At 39.0% G+C, this 21,173-nt stretch overlaps 1 protein-coding gene across 1 annotated transcript in view; it reads left to right on the top strand.

Annotated features, from left to right (window-relative positions):
* Nucleotides 1–21,173, top strand: part of LOC122788613 (WD repeat containing planar cell polarity effector) — a 2,136,001-nt gene that overhangs the window by 980,924 nt on the left and 1,133,904 nt on the right. Inside the window, exon 10 of the mRNA XM_044055516.1 lies at nucleotides 11,633–11,821. Coding sequence (XP_043911451.1) covers nucleotides 11,633–11,821 — 189 coding nt within the window. The remainder of the gene's footprint in view (nucleotides 1–11,632; nucleotides 11,822–21,173) is intronic.

Below are 21,173 nucleotides of genomic sequence, written 5' to 3'. Positions count from 1 at the left end.
GAATAGTAACTAGAGGTTGGTGGTCAGTTTCAATCTGAATAGCTCAACCATAAATATAATCATGAAATTTAAAACATGCAAATCATAGGATCATATGAGGTTACTAGGCTAATGGCCCTGGGGCCCTTACAAGCCTAGCCAAGAGTTTATCCCAAAAACAAACCTTAATCAGCACCTGTTGCCCCTGTCAGTAAGGGACAAAAGTGGAACCCCTGGGAAAAATTTGTGGTTTCCCATCAACTCATCAAGGTTGCGTTTGAAGGGGGTCAGCGAGGTACTCTGTTTGACATGTATGGGAAGTCAATTCCAGAGACGGGGCAGCTTCTGGGAGACAAACCTGTCTCTCCAGAAGGTTTTTTTGATGTTGCATATTAGATTTAGGCCTATCGAGTGGGTAATGTGCAAGAGTTAGACTTGGATATGGAGCATCTCTAGTAGGGCAGGGTTTGATAGTGCCTTGTAGGCGAGACACAGATCACCTCTGAGCAATCTGTATAATGCCAAATAGAGTGATAGTGATTTAGCTTATCTGCATAGGACAGGTGTTGGAGGCCATGTATTCTCTTTGTGAGGTATTTATGTGGCCTTTCAGTTGATGCAGGTGTTTGGAGAGGGAAATACCAAATTGGGCATTATACTCAGTTATAGGTCTAATAAGGGAGGAATACAGAGAGGTAATAACCTCCTTTTTCTGGATGCAATCCCTTTACTTACAAGATAAACCAAGTAAAAGGCTTTTCTGACCACCGCCACATGATGGTTGAATGTGAGATTGTTGTCAACCTGAGTACCCAGGTCTCTCACCACAGGTTGTGTGCTTAGGGGTTGCCAATGATGTGGTAATCAGCAGAGGCTGTGTTTTTGCTGAATGGTATGATACATTTAAATACATTTATTTGCGTTTAACTTAGGGCCATGACTTTGGCACCAGTTATTTATAGCTGTGAGACTCTCTTGCAGTATGTTAACATAATTTGAAGAGTCAATGACAGCACTCAACTTACAGTCATCTGCAAACTTGGTAAGCCACAAGCCCTTTGTCTTTGCCTGGACCTCTGAGAAGTAGATGCCAAATAGTAGTGGTCCCAGGATAGATCCCTGGGGGACACCGCTAGTGACAGGTCTGCTGTTGGAAGTGGCAGTGCCTGTTTTGACCTTGTGGGTCCTATCTGTGAGCCAGTTGGCCACCCATCTGACTAGATAGAGATTAACATCAAGTTGTGTTAGCTTTTCAATGATGCCCGAGTTGGGGGTTGTGTCAAAGGCTTGGCCAGGTCAGGATAAGCTGTATGTACTGACTTTCCCTCATCCAGGGCCTTAGTGACAGTCTCAAAGATGTCAGCTAGGTTCAGTAGGCAAGATCTGCCCCTGATGAATCCAAATTGGGTGGGATCAAGTGCTTGGAGATTGCCTATGTCCTTGTTTATGAGAGCCATAATAATATGCTCCATGGCTTTACAGATCAGACTTGCCAAGCTAATGGGGCAATAGTTTCCTGCGACAAATACTATTGCCAAAAGCTCCTTCTCAATCTGAGCATACTGCATCTCAGTTTGGGTTAGTGTTCTAGATGCATAGGCTACTGGTCTGCCCTCTTGAAGTATAACTGTGCCAAGACCAAATTTTGAAGCATCACAGGAAAGAGTAACTGGTTTGTTCACATCATAGTGTCTTAAGGTAGGTGGGTGGCAATTTTCTACTTAAGGTCTTCAAATGCCTTCTGGTGTTGTTCCAACCATGACCATGCAACATTTTTGCACATTAGCTCTCTTACTGGTGCTGTTAACTCACTGAAGTCTGGTATAAATTTGCCTAAATAGTTGGCCATGCCTAGAAAACATTGTAGAGCTTGCACATTAGCTGGTGCTGACATCTCAAGAATAGCTGCTTGCTTGGTCAGGTCTGGTCTCAAGCCAGTACTCATAAACAAATGACCTACGTAGGTTACTTCTGGAAGTCTGAATCTGCACTTCAGAGGATTGAGCTTCAAATTTACTTCTCGTGCTCTATCTAGAACTTTCTTGAGGTTTTTGTCATGTTCTGCTTCAGCATTGCCTCAAACCAATAAATCATCTACTATTATGGCACAAGGATAATCTGAAAAAATTTGCTCCATTGCACGCTGAAAGACTTCACATGCAGAATGTATTACATATGGCATCATTAGGAATCTGTATCTAGCAAACGAAGTACCAAAAGTAGCTAGAAATGAAGATTTGCAATCAAGCATCACTTGCCAAAATTAACTCTTTGCATCCAAGATAGAGAAAACAGTGGTATTTGGTATTAAGGCTGTGACCTCTTCAACTGTGCACATTGGATAATAAGGTCTCTCATCCTTTGTTCAGATATCTTGGGTCAATACATATTCTGATTTCATCTGAGCCTTTTTATGAGCTGCTACCACAGACAACACCCATTCAGTTGGTTCTGTGACTGGACAAATCACACCTTGCTGCACCATTTTATCCAACTGAGTCTTAACTTTGTCCTGCATAGCTATCAGAACTCTTCTTGCTGGTCTAACTATTGGAGTGACCTCTGGGTCTAACTTCATGGAATACATGACTGGAAGTTTGCCTAGCCTGTCATTGAAAACATCAGCATACTCTGAGAAAATGGCTTCAGAAAAATTAGAACTCGGAAATGCACTTACATGATGGACTTCTTTAGCAAAAGAAAGCAGATTAATTTTCAAACTATCTTTGAGACCTAATAAAGATTGCCCTGGTCTTCAAACTACATAGAATAACAAGTTGTAACAGTTCTTGGCCAAATAATATGAAAGCATCACTGAACCTTCGGTTTGAATTTCTTCGCCTCCATAAGCAACAAGTCTCACACTCTTGGCACACCCTTTCTCCTCAGGGTCTAGCCAAAAAATCTCTGAACAAACCCACTGAATAAGTAAGGACTAGTTCTTCTCCTTGTATATAAGCTGAAAAGATCCAAGAACTGATACATATAGAATAAGAAATTGTTTAATGCTTGTACTAAAACCTGGAAGTTTGTGGAGCTTTTCTCCCCGGGCCTCCGCTGAAAATGGACATATATCCAGTCGGACTATCCCGGTCAACAAATGTAAAATAAATAAATAAATATTGACTACATTGAGTTGTTCATTAGTTCTCACTTTAGCAAATGTATCTGCTGATATAACATTGCACTTTGATCCAGTGTCTACATTGAGTTTTGTGGATTTCACATTGATCTGAACTACTTCACTCCTTGTCAGTAAGTTTACTGCGTCATCTCTTTCACCCAGTACTGATACACCATCTATGTAGAAATCCAATTGTTTTGGCTCTACTTGATCAACTTGTTTCCTTGCATGACCTTTCTTTACAACTGCGTGAGGCTTACGTGATTTGCAAAACTTTTGAAAACAGTTCTATTTTTACACTTATGGCACTCCTGACTATATGCTAAATATTTCTCTCTTTTAGACTCATGGTTTGCACCACAATTTTGACAGCTAGCAATAAAGCTAGACTTGGGTTTTGCTGCCCAACTCTTGTATGGCACTGAGATGGCTGTGGAGCTTGCACTTCTCCTAGAACTTTCTGGAAAACTTGGTACCTACTTTGGAATTCCTATAATTGCTCTTTGCTTAGGCCTGTTTCTGCTTGCCATGAGCTGCATATGGTCTATGTTTGCTCTGGACCTTACTGAAACCATGCTTTTGTCACTCGTAAGCATATTCATATGCCTTTCTGTCACCTCATGGATCTGACAAATCTGTATTGCTTTCTTAATGTTAAATCAGTGTCATGAAGCACTATTAATACCACATACAAGTCTATCCTTTATCAGCTCATCTTTCAAGTCACCAAACCAACACATTTTGGCCTTGTTCCTCAAGTCAGTTATGTAAGCTGCAAATGTTTCCCCTGGCTTCTGATTTCTTGTGTAGAACAAATGCCTCTCTAATGTAAAGTTTGTCTGGGGGGGTTGCACATTTCTCTGAACTTACTCTTTAAACACACTGTGTCTTCTCTGCATTCAGCTTGTACAACAATATGGTGGTCTGCACCCTCACCTTCAACTGCTGGTGCATATACAAATGATCGCTCTCTTTCTATAGCCTCAGATCTTGCTAGATTTAGAAAAATAAATGCCCTTGTGAGTGCATCTCTATCTGCATAAGCTGCTTGTAAAAAAATATACTCCTGTTTAAATATTCTCCAGTTCTGTGCAATATTCTGGTCAAACACAAGTGGTTGTGGTTTTCGAAATCAGTCTGCCATATTAACACATGTCAGCAAAGGATCTTGCAAATACATACAAATACATACACACACACACACACATAAGTAATTGGCATGAACACTCAACTTGGCTAATGCTCTTCTGCTTTATGTCTGCACTTTCTTTCTTTGTTGTTTATCGGTATTGTGCGAATGAATAACCAGGTAGTGCTTTCAATTAACTGGACTTTGCGAAATAAACCTCTTGGGCTTCTCAATGCTTTATTGCACTTTGCAAAATACCTTTCTAAATTTTTTAATGCTTCACTGTGCTTTACGAAATAACTTTTTAGCTTTCTCGATGCTTTACAAAACTCAGCGGAATAGCTTTTCAACTTATTTACTGCTTTACAGAGCTTAACGGAACACTTTCTCTGACTTTGTGAGGCTCTTATGAAACTTTCAAACTTTTCAACATTTTACTGCTTTACGGAGCTTAACGGAATACTTTCTATGACTTTGCAATGCTTTGATGACATTTTCGATAAGTAAAGGCAGAAATGCTAAAACCATCAACATTCTGAATTGGTAAAGGCAAAAATGCAAAAGTAATTGCTTGGAAATTTATCGATAAAAAACAGCATGAAACAGTCATGCATTATCACTTATTAAAATCGTCACTTTAATAAACACTCAAGAACTTTGCAATGCAACTGAGCAATTCACGAGCACTGTAGTACACTTGTAATCTTTTGTAAGAAACACCTTTCTTTAATACAGGAAAAGTTTTAAGCAATTGCACAATGAGAATAATCAGATTTCAGTTGCCCAAATTCAATGTCTTTTTGAAGTATGAGCCCTTTGTAAATGACTAGATGCAATACACTGAAATATCCCCAAAATGGCGGCAGCTTGCCAGGTAACTCCTCACAGTGCAAGAAGCACTCTGTAATGCCTGCACTGTGAACAGCCATACCCAGCACAAGAACTTTTCATCAAACAACTATGCTTCAATTGAATTACATGAGATAGTTGCACTTTACACACAGTGAACTCTTTGAAATACATGCACAGTAGTAAGCACACACTGTAAGCACTTTTACACATTTTGAGATACTTTGAATGACTTTAGTTACCTTTTCTGATATCAAATGAAGTCATAGTTATGCACAAACACAGCACTTTGCCCAACATAGCAGTCGCCTTGCTTTATCTTTGTCTACTCTGCCTCCCTTTTTTTCCTTATGCTCAGCATACATTGTTTTGTGCTCATTTTACTCTAAACATACCCAGTTATGCCTTAAACACACTCTTTCTGCCTTAAACATGCTCGTTCTATACTTTAACATGCTTGTTTTGTCTTTAAACACATTCATTTCGTCAAACACTTTTGTCTTAAATATTTTCTTTAGTTAACAAACTTTTTGAGCTTTCTGCTTGCCTGATAATGCAGTTTATGCCCTTGCAATGCCTTTTCTTGCCTCTTTGCATCGAGTAAATCATTTTTGTTGCTTTTCATTACCTTTGATTGCTTCTGGTTATGCTTGCACTGTTTTCTCTTGGTTTTACCTTCGCTGTCACCTTTACATCTCATTGCTCCAAATGTTTTGTTCTTTTCCATCCCGGTTCTGACACCATGTCGCTTTGGTGTTGGTACACGAATAAACGAGTCTTCATGGGTTCTGTTTAAGCAGCTTTATTTTATATAAACACATCACTGTAAATCTTATTTGACTATGACTAATTAACATATAAAAAAACTAACTGCTGTTATTGTACATACTTACACTCTGACTGTTTCTTCAAAATGGCACTAGGATTTGCATGTGTCTGGAATATATATGTGCATGCACAGCCTCCCATGCTTCCTTAAAGACATAGCACATACATGCTACACTGTGATCTACAGGCCCTGACCATCTTAATGTTGATTGTGACATATGAAACAGTTTTAATCTGCATGCTTTAGCGGACAGATGAAACAAATTAATTCTGAAAGGGTTATTGCCGACCTCTTTTTCAGAAGCCATATCTGGAGCTCAACCCTCCAAAACACCATCAAAGGTTGCTCCTAAAAATTCCTGAAGAAATTGTTTTTTTCCATTCCATCCACAAAGCCTCCTATCAGAAAAGCAAGATCGGATCTGAAGCCATCTGAATCCAAGATGTTTGCTACTATTCCCAGACACCATCAGCTCAGAGTTCAACTCCAAAGATTCTTCCTAGGGTCCAGTATTCTCCGTCAATTGACCTTGTGCTGTAGCGCTTACATAAAGTACTGTGTTCTGTAGTCTATGTACTGAGATAGGTAGGGGTACTATTCTTACTACAGTCAACTGTGTGTGTGTGTGTGTGTGTGTGTATCTAGTCAGCAGAATAGACATGCTATCCTATAGTAACTTCTCCACTGGCTTGCCAGTATTTGCGTAATTTGGACAATTGGATTGGTAACCAGAAATTCACCTGGGGGTTCCACCTGTGTCCCACTTGGACAGGGGCAATAGGTGCTGATTTTAGTGTCTGCTTGAACCGCAATCCAAATGGACAGTATATCAGTAGTTTGGTACATCAACAAACAAGGAGGAACCAGGTGTTATCACTTGTGTTGAGACACTCTCAGAGTGTGACAATGGGCGATTTCATCCAATTGCTTTCTGATATCAACTCACATTCCGGGAAGTCCAATGTGATAGCAGACAAATTGAGCAGGTCCATTCTTCTACCTCACGAGTGGTCTCTCAACAAAAAAGTGATAGAGGTAATTTTCTGTCAATGGGACCGGTCTTGCTGCAATTATTTTGCATCTCCCCTAAACAACAAATGCAGCTGCTTCTTTGCCATAATCCCCCCAGTGGTGGAATCACCAAGGGATGCTGTGCTCCACAGTTGACCCTCCAGTCTTCTCTATGCTTATCCACCAATCCCATTGATTCTCAAATTCCTTCAGGAAGCTGCACAATTGAAGAGCAAAGTTATCCTCATTGCACCTTACTGGACTCAACAAGTTTGGTTCCCCTTCCTGTGGCCTCATCTAGTTTACTCATCTTGGATTCTGGATCTAATTTCAGACCTCCTGCCTCACTCAATAGGTATGGTTAACACAGATATCTCAAACTTAAAGCTGGAAGCATGGTTTCTCCACTTCTGTTAATAGCCAGTCTACGCTCTCATCCCCTGTCCATCATATGCTTTTGTCTTCCCATAAAGCTTCCACTAGAAAAATCTACAAGAGTAAGTAGAAGAGGTTTGTTTGTTGGGCACATCAAAAAAGTACTGACCCCTTTTCAGCCCCTACACAAAGTGTAGTAGAATTTTTGGCAGAAATTTTTAATGAGTATGTTACAGGGATGGTTCAGTCTTCTTTTTCCAAATTGTCCAAAGGATTATGTAACCCCTCATCCAGTTGCGGAAATAAATAAACAGTCTCAGTGAAATCCAGGTAAACAGCTGTTTGAGAAGAAATGACAAGGGGATTCCAAAAAAGAATGTAGGACCCCCCCCCCCCCAAAAAAAAAAACACAAGGACAGTCCAACAAGTCAGAATGACTATTTAAGGGCTCCTTCCCCCAGCAACCCATTTTCCCTTCCAGAAAGTTTGAATCTCCACTTTTCTCTTTGGCAACAGATAGCTCAGATAACAGGTTCTGAAGATCTCATTGATTCAGGTAGGTGACAGTGGGTGGAAGAAATTCCTTCAGGAGTAATCCCTCATTCACCAGACTACACTCTCTTAATTCCATCCGTCCTTCATCACATGCTGTCCCAGGAAGTGATGCAACCAGTTCCTCCTTCCCAGGTGGGAAGAAATTTTTGATTAAAGATGATTTTAGTGCCAAAGAAAGAACATGCTTAGACATCAGTTCTGTATCTTTCTTTCTTAAACCTGTTTGCGATAGTTACCAAGTTCAAAATGCTGTCACTTCCCAACCTATTCGTGTTATCTCTTCTTCCTCATTCAAATTTCTTAGTAACTCTAGATTTAAAAGATACTTATCATTGCATCCCTATTCATCCAGACTTCAGGCATTTCTTAAGGTTTTGTGTGCCTGGATTACACTGTCAGTTCTCTGCCTTACCCTTTGGACTTATCCACTGGACCAGGAGTGTTCACAAAATGTCTTGCTCCAGTTGTAGCTCATTGCGGGCTACAGAGTATCCACATTTTTCCATATTCAGATGACGTGCTTATCTTTGCAGAGTCTTTTTCAAGTCAGGAATCTCTCACTTGGGTGAGAGGTCTCTCACACAAGATGGGATTCCAAGAGAACATTCATAAGTCTTTTTTGACACCTTCACACTGGATTGGGCTCCTGATGTGTCAGCTATACACCTCAGTTCAAAGGGCTTTTCTTCCACAGGAAAAATAGAGCTATATCTAGGTCTGTTTCTAAGGTTTTCTACTCAGACTTCAGTCACTGGGAGGGAATAGCTCAGGAATTTGGGTCTCATGGGATCTATGATTTCTCATGATACCCCTGGCAAGACTCCATGTGAGAAAGGTACAATGTAGTCTGAATTCTATTTGGTCCCAGCACCCAACTTTCTTTATCCTTTCAAATCTCTATGCTGAAGTTTGTCAGAGGGGAAATCATTTGGTGGAGACAGCAAATATCTTAAAATCTAGGTCTCCTCATCTCCCTCCCTGTTCCAAAGTAGTCAGTCAGTTTCCACAGATGTTTCAATCTTTGGATGGGAAGCAGTTTTTAGAGCAATAAAAGTGCAAGTTGTGTGGGACACCAAAGACATACACAAGCACATAAATATAAAAGATGTTCATGCCCTGATCAAGGCACTCAACTCTCTGAATCATATTTGGTCCCTGGGACCTCTTCAAGTTGACAGACAAGACCACAGTCATGTGGTACATCAGCAAGCAAGGGGTAGCCAGGTCATATCCCCTTTGCAGGCTACCCGTGTTTGCTTGGGATATAACTTCACAGCACAGTCCCACTCTACAGGCATCCTACATTCCATCAGAGCAAAAAATTGTGTGGCATACCAGCAGAATAGGACAACAGCAGACCTTTACGATTAGAAACTAGATCAGGACTCTTCCAAGACTTGTTCTATCTACCAGGGGCTCCTTTAGTAGACCTATTTGCCTCCTTTTTGAACAATCAGTTGACAAGATTCTGCTCCAGGTCTCCATTCAGGAAGACATGGATGACCGCCACCTTTTCTTTTTCTCGGACAGGAATATTCCTATATGCTTTTACATCCTCCACTGATGTCCAGATTACTTCTGAAGATTCAGAAGGAAACCCCAAGATCATTGTGGTGACTTCCTTTTGGCCCAGGCAGCAGTGGTTCTCCCTTCTTTTGGAAATGGCTAGGGGCAATTACCACAAGCTTCCTCACAGAATGGATCTACTCACACAAGATCAGTGGTATCTAATACACCCCACCCCCACTCAACTTCAACTAACTGCTTGGACGATAGGGTCTTTACTCCCTTTAGCACCTGTTTACAGAGGACATGTGGAAGGCATTAATGTAGGTAAGAAAGCTTGCTGCTAGAAAACCATATATTAGCAAATTGAAAAGGTTTTCTAGTCAGTGTTAACAGCATAACCAGCACCCATTTAGGGCTAGTTTTTCTTTGGTTATACAATATTTGTGTGAGTTACTGTGCTATAGCCTTCCTTACTCCTCCGTCAAGGTTCATTTATCGGCCATTTCATCATGTCTGCCCATGGATACTCCTTTTTCAATGCATTCTCATATAAAATGTTTTTGAAAGGGGTTTCCCATAAGAGGCCTCCAAGAAAACTGGTGACTCTTCCTTGTAATCTTAATTTTGTGTTACAGAAGCTAACAGTTGCTCCATTTGAACCAGCTAACCTGGCTTATTTGAAGTTCTTAATATGGAAAACATTTTTACTGATTGCTGTGATGTCTGCAAGAAGGGTATTGGAGTTGCAAGTTCTTATGGTGAGTCAACCCTACCTCATTTTCTACATGGATAGGATTTATTTCTCTTATTTCTTTTATTTATTTATAACTAATCCTTTTATGCCAAAAGTGTGATCTGGGTTTACTTTAAGGCAAACTATCCATCTGTCCATTTGCTTTCCTGAACTTAAAACTGAGGGAGACAGGGTACTCTATATCTTGGATGTCCACAGAAAACTCAGGTACTATCTTGACAAAACTAAATCTTTCAGATATTCAGATCAATTATTACTTTTCTGTAAAGGTAAGAAGAAAGGCCAACCTGTGTCAAAGCAGATTATTTCCATATGGCTGTCTAAAGCTATTACCTTTTGGTATAATCAACACAACAAAACTATTACAGGCAGGGTCAAGGCCCACTTTGGCAGGGAATTGGCTTTATCTGTGTTTTTTTTTAGAAAGGACTGGACCCTAGAAGTATTCTAGAAGCAGCAACTTTGTGCTCTGTACATATGTTTACAAAGCACTGTAAGCTTGATTCCTTATCTAGGTCTAGATCAGGCTTTACAAGGACAATTCTCCAGTGGCTCATGTGCTCTTCTCCTCCCACCTTACAAAATGTGTAAGCTATGGTGCTCTACCCATGTAGCATAGGCTACTGCAGCAGTGATCAGTATAAAGAACATAATACAGCTGTGTAACTATAACTGAGGGATGTTTGAATGATCACTGCTGCAGTAGGCACTTCTACCCTCCATCTTTCCGATTTTTCCATGTGATCTTTTTTCCAGGGTTTGGACTTTTAATTTTTGTTCTTCCTAACATTTTCCTTTCAGGGCTCAGTGTCCCTCTTTCTGTTGGCATGAAAGCTGTGAAGGGCTTGGCACCCAAACCTGTCTTTTTAGTCAGCTCAACGTAAGCTGACCAATGGTTTGGGCATGTTGAAGGTGCCCTGAAGCTTTGGAAGCTAGGCAGCTGTTATATCCTTGCAGTATATAACCTATATACATAGGATACTGCAGCAGTGATCATTTGAACATCCACTGTTTTGGTAAGTTTACTTACACAACTGTATTTTCTGTGTGTGTGTGTGTGTGTGTGTGTGTGTGTGTGTGTGTGTGTGTGTGTGTGTGTGTGTGTGTGTGTGTGTGTGTGTGTGATTTGACCTCATATTAGTAATATATACTGTAATGTTCAGTTAGTAATGTTAAATTCTTATGTTTTGTATTTAAGGTGAGGACTGTGGTATCACTGGAATTTCTTCTTCTGAGCAATTTCAGAATTACTATATGCACATATCAAGAGTATGCCCCTTGCCAGCAGTCTTTGTACACCATTATTTAAGAGTGAAATTACTGTTTACATGGCTTTCCTTTTGGCTTGAGTATATGTTAAATTACACTTCTAACTGTGGCTTCTCTTGTGTTTTATTATACTGATATTGTATTTCTGAATAAATTTAGTTTACAACTATGCATTTCATTGAAAATCATGGTGAAAACATCAAATGTCTTAATTCTTCAACTTTTAAGCCTTTCTCGTTATTCTTTCAGGTGCCATCACCAGAGGACAGCTAGGCCCATTAGAGCTTATTGCTCAGTACATTCACTGTAACCAAATTGATGAAGCTGTTAACATCTTGAGCAGCATGAATTGGAATACCATGGGTCTTCAGTGTTATTTGTGTATGTGCAGCATAGTTGGCCACCTCCTTCGCCAAAAACTGAACACAGAGAGAGAAGGTATGCTACAGATGTCATTCTTTAAATATAAACAAGATGAATAACTTATGAAAAAGTAACTCTAGTGGCCCTGAAAATTGGTAACAGTCAGATCTTTTAAAGGAAAGCATGATCTATCCTTGAAACTGGTTCTGCAGCAGGTATTACTTATAGAACTGTTATTGTCCTGATATCATGTGTCAGTATAATCTTTTCCTAAGAAGTATTCAGTTTTAAGGCCTTTCCATCTCTTACATCAAACAACACTCACATCTGCATGACTAAGAGACTTGCCCACTTATTTTTTCGTACCATATTGACATTTGAGACCTCTGCTGCCAAAACTTAAGGTACTGTTTAACCTTTCCTGTATCAGTCCTTACTACTTGATACCCATTGTATTCATGATCGGGTACCAAGAGAAATTTAAAATGACTCTAGCCCTTTAACATTTTGTGACAGTTTTGCCTACTGTTACTCCTGCTGATAAGCATTTACTGGTTACTGGTAATTGGTCACTGTCCAGCTTTCTGTTTTTTTTTTTTTCCTTGCAGCAGTCACAAGAGCCAATTTTATCACAGGATTCCTCTCTCCTAACAAAGATAAATTATATCTTGTTCAAGTCCAGGAGTGATGACCATTACCATATAATATTCTGATTGAACTGTCGTCTTCTACATCCAGCACCTGGCTTTCACCAGAACTAGAGTGACTAAAACAGTTACATTTTCTCACTCAAGTGTCTTCAATTCATCTCACTGATTATGACCAACTGGTGTTGCAGTTCCTTAAATTGTGGTCTCTTTGACCACCCCGATGTTGGCCTTCAAGCGCCTTCATAAGCTGCCATTCCTCAGGCTACACTAATTAACTTTGGCTGGACCTGTGTTGGTTCCTACTCTTGGTTGTATCTGTCTCAGTGTTGCCTTTCTTCTTTCTGTTGTCCTCTTTTGACTCATCTAATGGTGGTTGCTTTTTTCAGCAGAAGAGCAAGCAGCCTTATAGAAGCAGGCAACACATCCCTTCATTTATGTGCAAGAGATACTCAACTTACTTATATTTTTCTTTTTCCTTTTCTGAGAATGTGCACTTTCCCCCTTTGCCTGAGGTGCCATAGAATGTGATAATGAAGACAAGATACCCACCTGCTGCCTCCTCCTTCGCTGGCTTTCTTTCCAGAGGAGGGTGAGGAATGATCATGAGTAAGCTCTTCAGAGAAGATAGGCTCTTCCAGACAGAAGCTGTACACACTGATGAGAGATTCTTACCATGACCCATAGATAGCTAGTCTGCAGGCATAGTGAGAACATTTATTTCTGTGACACCAGAAAAAAACAGTTAGCTAACATCCTGTGCAATAGAAATCTGGGTTGCTGGAGGAGACTGCATAGCCAGTGGTTTGCTGTCTTTCTTCTGAGTTAATATTTGGTACTTTTTCATTAGCCTGTGGACCTAGGCAGAGGTATGTGTCCAGATTAAGATAGGGTGTAGAGAAAGATGTCTGACAGGTGTGTTCGTACTTGTGAGCCCTGTTCTTTGTGTTATTATAAACTTGAGTATGATGGGTGAATAGAGTAGGGAATGATTCAATAAAGCATCTTTCCAATGCAGTCTGGACCAGGTGTAGCTTTTTTCTGTAAGAGGCAGTACTGGAGGAAAAGATGAGTGTAATAAAGGGAATTGATGGTGGATATCTGATTGTCCCATTTCATCAGATAAATGGAGATCCAAAGGCAAATATTTAAGATGAACATACACACCTCAGACACTGGTGTTCATCACAGCTCTTAGTATGCCTTTTATATTATGCTCTCAAATGTAATGCCACTTATATAGTGCTTCCAATGCATTCTTTAATCAGTTCTTATGTTAACTGACCGTGTTTTATGTGTGTATATATAAATATATATATATATATATATATATATATATATATATATATGTGTGTGTGTGTGTGTGTGTGTGTGTGTGTGTGGAATTGCATAACTGTATGCAATTTATGCATTTTCTTATATTTTGATAAACACACAAGCTTCATTATCATAGGTTTGTAAGTGCGTGCTAGGCTAGCAGCTGAGTGTTTACTCAAATGATAGCCTAGCATGCACTTACAAGAGCTTGTGTTTTTATTTTTTAGGAGCATAGCCACTGTAAATCCCACAATTTTCTCCCTCTGTCCATAAGGGTCTGAGGAGTTAGACTATCCAGTCATCCAGGTTTGATTTAAAGATAAATAGGGAGCTACTTTATAATGGATGTAGAGCTTATTCCATGGACTGAGGATCCTTTGGGAGAAGTATCTATCCTGCCAATAGGTTCTGTTAACATTAGGATGTAGATTTATTTTTTTTTACTAAATAATTTTTATTTTTTTTGTTTGTAGACAAATTATGATACAGTGAATTTAAGTTACAATTCAAAATAAAAGAAAATAGTTAATAACTCTAACAATATGTACAATATTTACAGGTGGTCCAATGAAAAGGATTAACCAATAAGGTTATAAAGAGGAATAATCACATAGAACTAGTATAACCTTTACTGGTATATATTCACATAAGTCCATCTTAGTTTATGACATTTCAATTTCATGTAGGAGAAATTCTATCCTTTTGTAATGTGTCTATAAGTATTAAGATTTTATTCCAAGGATTGTCTGTCCAACGTCTAGGAAAAATTCTTTCTTCTTTGACTTTTATTTCTTTTTGTGCAGATTCCTTTAATAGAGATATGAAGTATTCATAACTTGGAGGGATAGTGAATTTCCATTTTCTTGTTATACATTTCCTGGCTACAGCCAGGATAGACCATAAAAGATATTGATCACTTTTACTCATAGTTACTGAGTCGTCTACATTCAAAAAAATTAAAGATTTTGTTAGAACAAATTTATCATTATAAATGGCTTGAAGAAATTTTAGGATGTAGATTTAGATCCCTAGAATGGATATTGGTGGTGATATCTGTTTTATGAGCATGTAAAAGGTCAAGGAGGGCGGAAACTTCAGAGATTGCCCTGTAGAAATCTGTGTGAGATGGAGCAGAGTGATGGGACTTTTAGACAGTTTGTGCAGCTTAGAGAGTTCACATCTGAGATTATCATGGTGAGAATGTGTTGTGCTTTTTGTAGTTGGGCAATATGTCTAGATAAATACAAAGAGGGAATTATATTCTATTATGGCCTGGTTAGAGAGGACTAAAAAGAGACAATAAATTCTTTGGACCTAGTGGATATGCATTTAGTTATTAATTGCACTATGTAGAAGGATTTCCTAATGGCAAATACATGGTGGTTAGATGCGAGTCCATTGGTCCACAAGTACACATTAATCCCTTATGACAGCAACATTTTTGAGCTGGCTGCCATTTATGAGGTAAATGCACACGTTTTTTCTTCTCAAAGAGAAGTGGCCTAAAAACAAGGGCACCACTGTTGACCTATATTTTTGAGGTTTTGAGGACAGCAAGCCACCAACCCTGACTTATTGAGTCCAAGCAGAGGATGAAGTTGCTATTCAGTGGAGTATGTAAGTGCTTACATTTAGCTGGGCCAGTTTCTCAATAATGCAGGTGTTTGGGACAGTGTCAAAGGTCTTAGCTAAATCCAGTTAGGGTATGTGCAGCAATTTGTCATCATCCAGTGCTTCAGTGAATTTTCAGAGACATCCACCAGATTTAGTAATTAAGACAGAACTTTCTGAGTGCTAATTTAGTTAGGATGAAAGGCGTGTAAGGTGGTGGTATGGTGGTATTACTGTTTATGAGCTTCATAATGATATGTTACATTACTTTATAAATGATACTGATAAAGCTAGTTGATCCTCAGTTGAGTACTAGGACTGCCCTTCTCTAAGGGTACCACAATAGCTGTCCTCCAGGCCTAAGGCACATGCCCAGTAGAGAGACTAAGATTACATTATTTCAAGGAGAGGAGAAGCCATGTTTCCCTTGACACACAAGAAAATTAATGGCATTTTTTCTTCTTTCACAGGGAACATGATTTGATTAAAAATATTTTAGTTGAATGTTTTCCTTGTTTCAGTACCCAGCAGAAAACCTCATTTACCAGAAAGAGATTTTTTTCATTGTTTTAAAAAAAAAAAAACATTTAGCTGTTTATTTGTTTAATGGATAGACATGTCAGTTCAAATTTACTTATTTATTTTATTTCTGGATTGATGACCAGGGAAATCCACTGGGCCAAGCAGAGCCCATTTTCAGTGGAGGCCCAGGGAGAAAAGCTCCAAAAGCAGTTAACAGAATATAACATAAGTGAAGTATGGAATATGCAGTATACAAAAGCATAATCCTATTCAGTCTTAATTTGAACCAAAACAGCGCTTCAACAAAAGTCACAGAAGGCATAAACAAAATGTTTCGATAGGGACAAAAATTCTGAAGTTAAAGAAAGACCCTCTTCACTAACTATTGCAATTATAATCAGCTCCAAAGATGTTATATTTCAATGAAAGGGATTCTTTGATCTGACACAATCTTTCATCCAGCCTATTTTAACCGAAAGCACTTGGACATAACACACTGCACCAGAACTGTATATCTCCCTTGCAGCAGTATTTTAATAGTTAGACTTGTGCTCACTGATACAAGTTGTCATCTACCATGAATTTCAAGTACCCAGTGGCTCTCCTGCTTCAGGTTAGCACTGATTTCATAGTGCTGCTCTTCTAAAGTTAGTTGGTATGTGCCCCATAAAAATTGGTATTACCACTTGCCATTTCAGTTTCAGGTCAGGACAGGCAACATGTACTGCCATGAGCAAATATGTATGCAGAGCTTCTTTGGATTTGTATTGTCAGACCAGTTTTTGTAATGAATATTGTGCAACTATGTTCCTCATCAACAGTGCATGTCTAAGGAGGAACATTATATCTGATGTTGTCATTTTCATTCATTTCTCAACTGGTGGGTTCGGATCTGAGACTTGGATCCAACTTGACCACTTCTTCCACATCATCAGAACCTAGAACTCTCGAGCTCCTCCCTTTACCCACAATGCCACACCAGCCTAACATACACCATGTTTGTTTTGCTACCAGTAGGTTCAGATGTGGATTTGTTACTCTCAAGTGTTTTGGTTTAATTTTTGGTTTAATGGGATTTCATGAGTTATTACAGTTTTGGTATTTCACCTGTCTTTTTCCTCCCTCCCTCCCATAATATACTATTTTTAGTATCCCAGAACTAAGTTACCATTGTCTTTGGTAGCTCTGCTTACCTTTGTTGATATTCCGTTGTTCTCCTTGAGTACCCTTTCTACCACAATTGTTGGTAGTTTTTTCTCCCCCCCTTTAAAAAAACAAAAATAAGGGTTTGTTTAGCTAGATAGGCTGATTCTGTTGTTACTTGAATTTCTGCTAAGAACTGTTTGTTATTGCATTTTTTTTTTGTGCCTAAATCTGTCAAGATGTCAGAAAAACTTTCTGGTTTTAAGAATTGTATTTCATGTGTGCATAAGATCCCAAACTCTGATGCCCACAGGGAATGTGTTTATTGTCTGGGACTGGCCGACGCTGATATCGAGTGGCCTCTCAATGTCAATGTGACAGAATTTTCTTTCAGTGCCTGGCATGCCACTATGTATTCACCTCTTCCCTCAACAGCAAGTGTAGCAGGTTCTTTGCCCTGATCCTTCCATTGGGGAAGTCACTGAGAGATGCTCTAGTCTACAGTTGGCCCTCTGGATTCCTGTATGCATTTCCACCCTTGTCTCTAATTCCAAAATTTCTTCAGAAAGCAGTTCTTTTGAAAAGCACTGTTATCCTCACTGCTCCCTTTTGGTCTTGTCATGTTTGATCCCTGTTCTTCTGACCACATCTCTACATCCACCATGGATTCTGAATCCAACTCCAGACCTCCTGTCTCATTTGACAGGCATGACTCATCCAAACTTAACAGGTCTCAGACTAACTGCAGGGTTTCTCTAGTTCTGCTAATTGCTAGACAGACCAGGATCTCTTCCCTGGTCCATCATATTTTGCTATCTTTCAAAAAGGCTTCTACTAGAAAGAATTACAAGAGTAAATGGAAAATATTTGTTTTCTGGTCCTTTAGCAAAGACCTGGACCCTTTTTTCAGTTCCTGTATCAACTGTCAGTCTTTACTGAAGGTGCTAGTGTTTCCACTGCAAGAGTTCAGTTGGCTGCCAATTCTAATTTCCACATGGGTGAAAATAATTTTACATTAGGCTTGTCTAAATTATGCAAGACTTTTCTCAAGGAAGCTTTTTTTTTTTTTTTTTTTGCTTAGACCTCCATTAAAAGATCTTACTCCACCTTGGGATTTAAACTTAATGCTTCAGGCCTTAACTCAGCCTCCCTTTGAACCTTCTTGAAAAAACATTTTTTTCTGGTGGCTATTACGTTGGCTAGAAGAATATCTGAACTTCAGGCTCTGTCTTTAAAACCTCCTTATCTGATTTTTCACAAAGACTGGGTGTCACTACGAACAAATCTGTCTTTTTTTACCCAAGGTAGCTTCTGAATCAAAAATGTATCAGGTCATTAATCTCTCAGTTTTCTTTCTAGATTTTTGTAATAAAGGAGAATATGTCACATTTGTTGGATGTGCATAGACAACTTCACTTCTACCTTGAGAAAACCAAAGACTTTAGGAAATCTGACCAATTGTTTCTTTCCTTTACTCCTACCAGATTAGGTAATCTAGTATCTAATGTTGCAATGGCTAAATGGTTAGCTGATTGTATTACGTTTATCTATGGCAAATTGATTTTATCTTTACCAAAACCTCCTAGGGCCCATTCAACAAGATCTATGGTGGTTTCTTCAGCTTTCTGGTCCACAGCATCCTTGGATGATATTTGTGCAGCTGCAACTTGGGATAATCCACACACTTTAATTTCTCATTACAAGCTGGATTTCATTTCTAGGTATCTGGCTCAGCAGTGCTTCAGAATATCCTTCCTTAGGGGCCTTCCAGGTTTATAGAATTTGGAGACTCTGTCCCATCAGTTGAGGAATGAATGAAAATGACAACATCAGATTAAAAAGTTATATACTCACCATAAAGTTCCATTTTCATTATTCTCAACTCCCCTCCAACCTACCACATCCTTTTGTGTACTTTTGAAGAGGTCTAAGAGTTGTATAGGAACCTCTGTTCCTTGTTTGAGCTCCAGCTTCCCCTTTTCTTTTCTACCACTGCCTTTTTCGGGTTTTGTGTGCCTTTTACATATACAGGCAGCAAACTTGATCTAAAGTAGGTTAGGTTGGTGGGGCATTATGGGTAAAGGGAGGAGCTCGAGAGTTCTTGGATCCAATGATCTGCAAGAAGCAGCTGAGTCAGATCCGAGTCTTGGATCTGAACCCATCAGTTGAGGAAGAATGAAAGTGGAAAACACAGATGGAACGTTATGGTAAGTACATAACTTTTTATTTTTAGCTTGGGGGAAAGCAGTTACGAGTTAAAAAAAAATTACATAATATTGTATGATTCATTCGTAAAGGTGCAAATACATATAATAGGCAAATCTCAAAGTAATGCAGGCTCATTTTGTTCACAGTGAACTGCTTGATGGTACAAAATAACAATATGGTGAAGTAAAGCAGATGGCATGTCCTAAATGGACCAAATTTCCATTTTAACATCAGTTAGTACTTTTTTTTTTAATTAAACAAGAAACATCTTTATTAAATTATCACTTATGACATACACAATCATACATTTGTATAAATGAAAACAAACCATAATGCATAATTTTAGTTGCAAACATTATACATCACTTATAATGGGGTTGGGAGGGTGGCCTAATGGTTAAGGTGTTTGCCTTATAAACACAAGGTGCAGGGTTTGAATCTCACAAGGGATAATTGGCTAAGCTTATAATGGCTCACTAGAGCAGTTAGCTTAGTACTAATCTATGAATCTATTTATCTATAATCTATCCAGTCACTGCCAGTCAAACATTACTTAACTTATTCACATCTTGCTTTCTTTTAAACCTCATTCCTCGTCTGCATGTATTGTTCTCACAATTTCCATTTTTTCCTATGTAATTTGCTCCTACCATTTTATAAAGATCCCATTTTCAGTTGTTTTATCTCTAGTCACTACTACAGCTGGTTTAGACTTTTGATTTCCATTTCCTAGTAAATGCTTTTTTGGCAGCCACCATAATTAGACTCAACAAGGCCTTACTATCTCTAGGCAATTCCAATTCCGTATCATAGCTAAAAAAAAAAAAAAACCTTCCTTGGTCATACTAATTTGCTCACCCAGTATTTCTGATAGAGTAGTCTGCAGGGAATTTTTAAAGTCTGCCAACTCATTACACTCACAGAAAATATGTTCCCAATACCTCTTTCTTCCTCATCATCAATTAGTACTTTTGGTCCATAGCAACATCTTTAGAATGATGAAACTGTGATACAGACATGGCAATAAATGCAGTTCCTATGCATGTCACATGTTAAAGTCTGTCTCTTTTTTCATTTTCCAAGATGCAAGGTTTCCTCCTCCATTTTTTCTTAATAGATTGGTCATTGTGGATGTTGATGGTAAATTGCTAGACAGCCGGTTTTGTAATATCACCTATGTTTTTGCTATGAATTAGAAAGGAATATTGATGGCACTCTGATAGATAATCTGTATGTAGTATTCATTATGTAATTGCCACAAAGTGTAAATTCTCTAAATATATTCTTGCTGTCTAATTTGTCACTGTCATGTTATATTGAATTGTAAGGTGCTGATGCAGTGTGTTGTATCTTGGCCTTCACTGAATTATGTATGAGGTGGCATTTAATGATGTTAATATGCCAATTATTCCTTTATGCTGGATAGGGTTGAATGCCTTAGGGAGGTCAAGATGAGCATTACGCACTGTCAGCCCTTAATTAAGTGCTGTTGTTACCTCTTCAGAGAGTCAGAAGACAAGATCTCCCATATTTACAAGAAGTAGCTTCCTTGTGCTAAAGTGTGCTAGCCTGTGTAACTGATTTATCACTGTTTCTGCATTTTCTGTGTGTTTCTATCTAAAAACAAGAAAACAAAAAAAAATAATCCTTGTTTTCCCGCCTCTCCTCGAGTAGTTTAGACCAGTTTACAGGCATTGCTGTATTCTGGGCTATGGTGTAGTTCCTGTGTTGTCCATTACCTTACTTGGCTAGAAGGAAGTTTCTTTGCTCACCAGTGGGAGTGGGGAGCCTTGAGCAGCCTACCTGTCCCTGTAGGAAGTGACCTCAGCACAAGAGATGTAGTAATTGGTTGTTTTGGACCATTTCTAGCCCTTTTGTAGTTCGCTGTTTAAAATCCGCCTCTGGGCATTTTTTTTCTAGCTATACTACTCAGACAAGCTCCTCGTGGTCCTGCAGAGTGGTCCTAGCTACAGAGAACT

The sequence above is a fragment of the Protopterus annectens genome, chromosome 1.part2 (genome assembly GCF_019279795.1).
Source record: "Protopterus annectens isolate FY-2018-M chromosome 1.part2, PAN1.0, whole genome shotgun sequence".
NCBI classification, from domain to species: Eukaryota; Metazoa; Chordata; order Ceratodontiformes; family Protopteridae; genus Protopterus; species Protopterus annectens.
The sequence above is the reverse complement of the archived record's forward strand: the minus strand, read 5'-3'. Positions and strand labels throughout refer to the sequence as shown.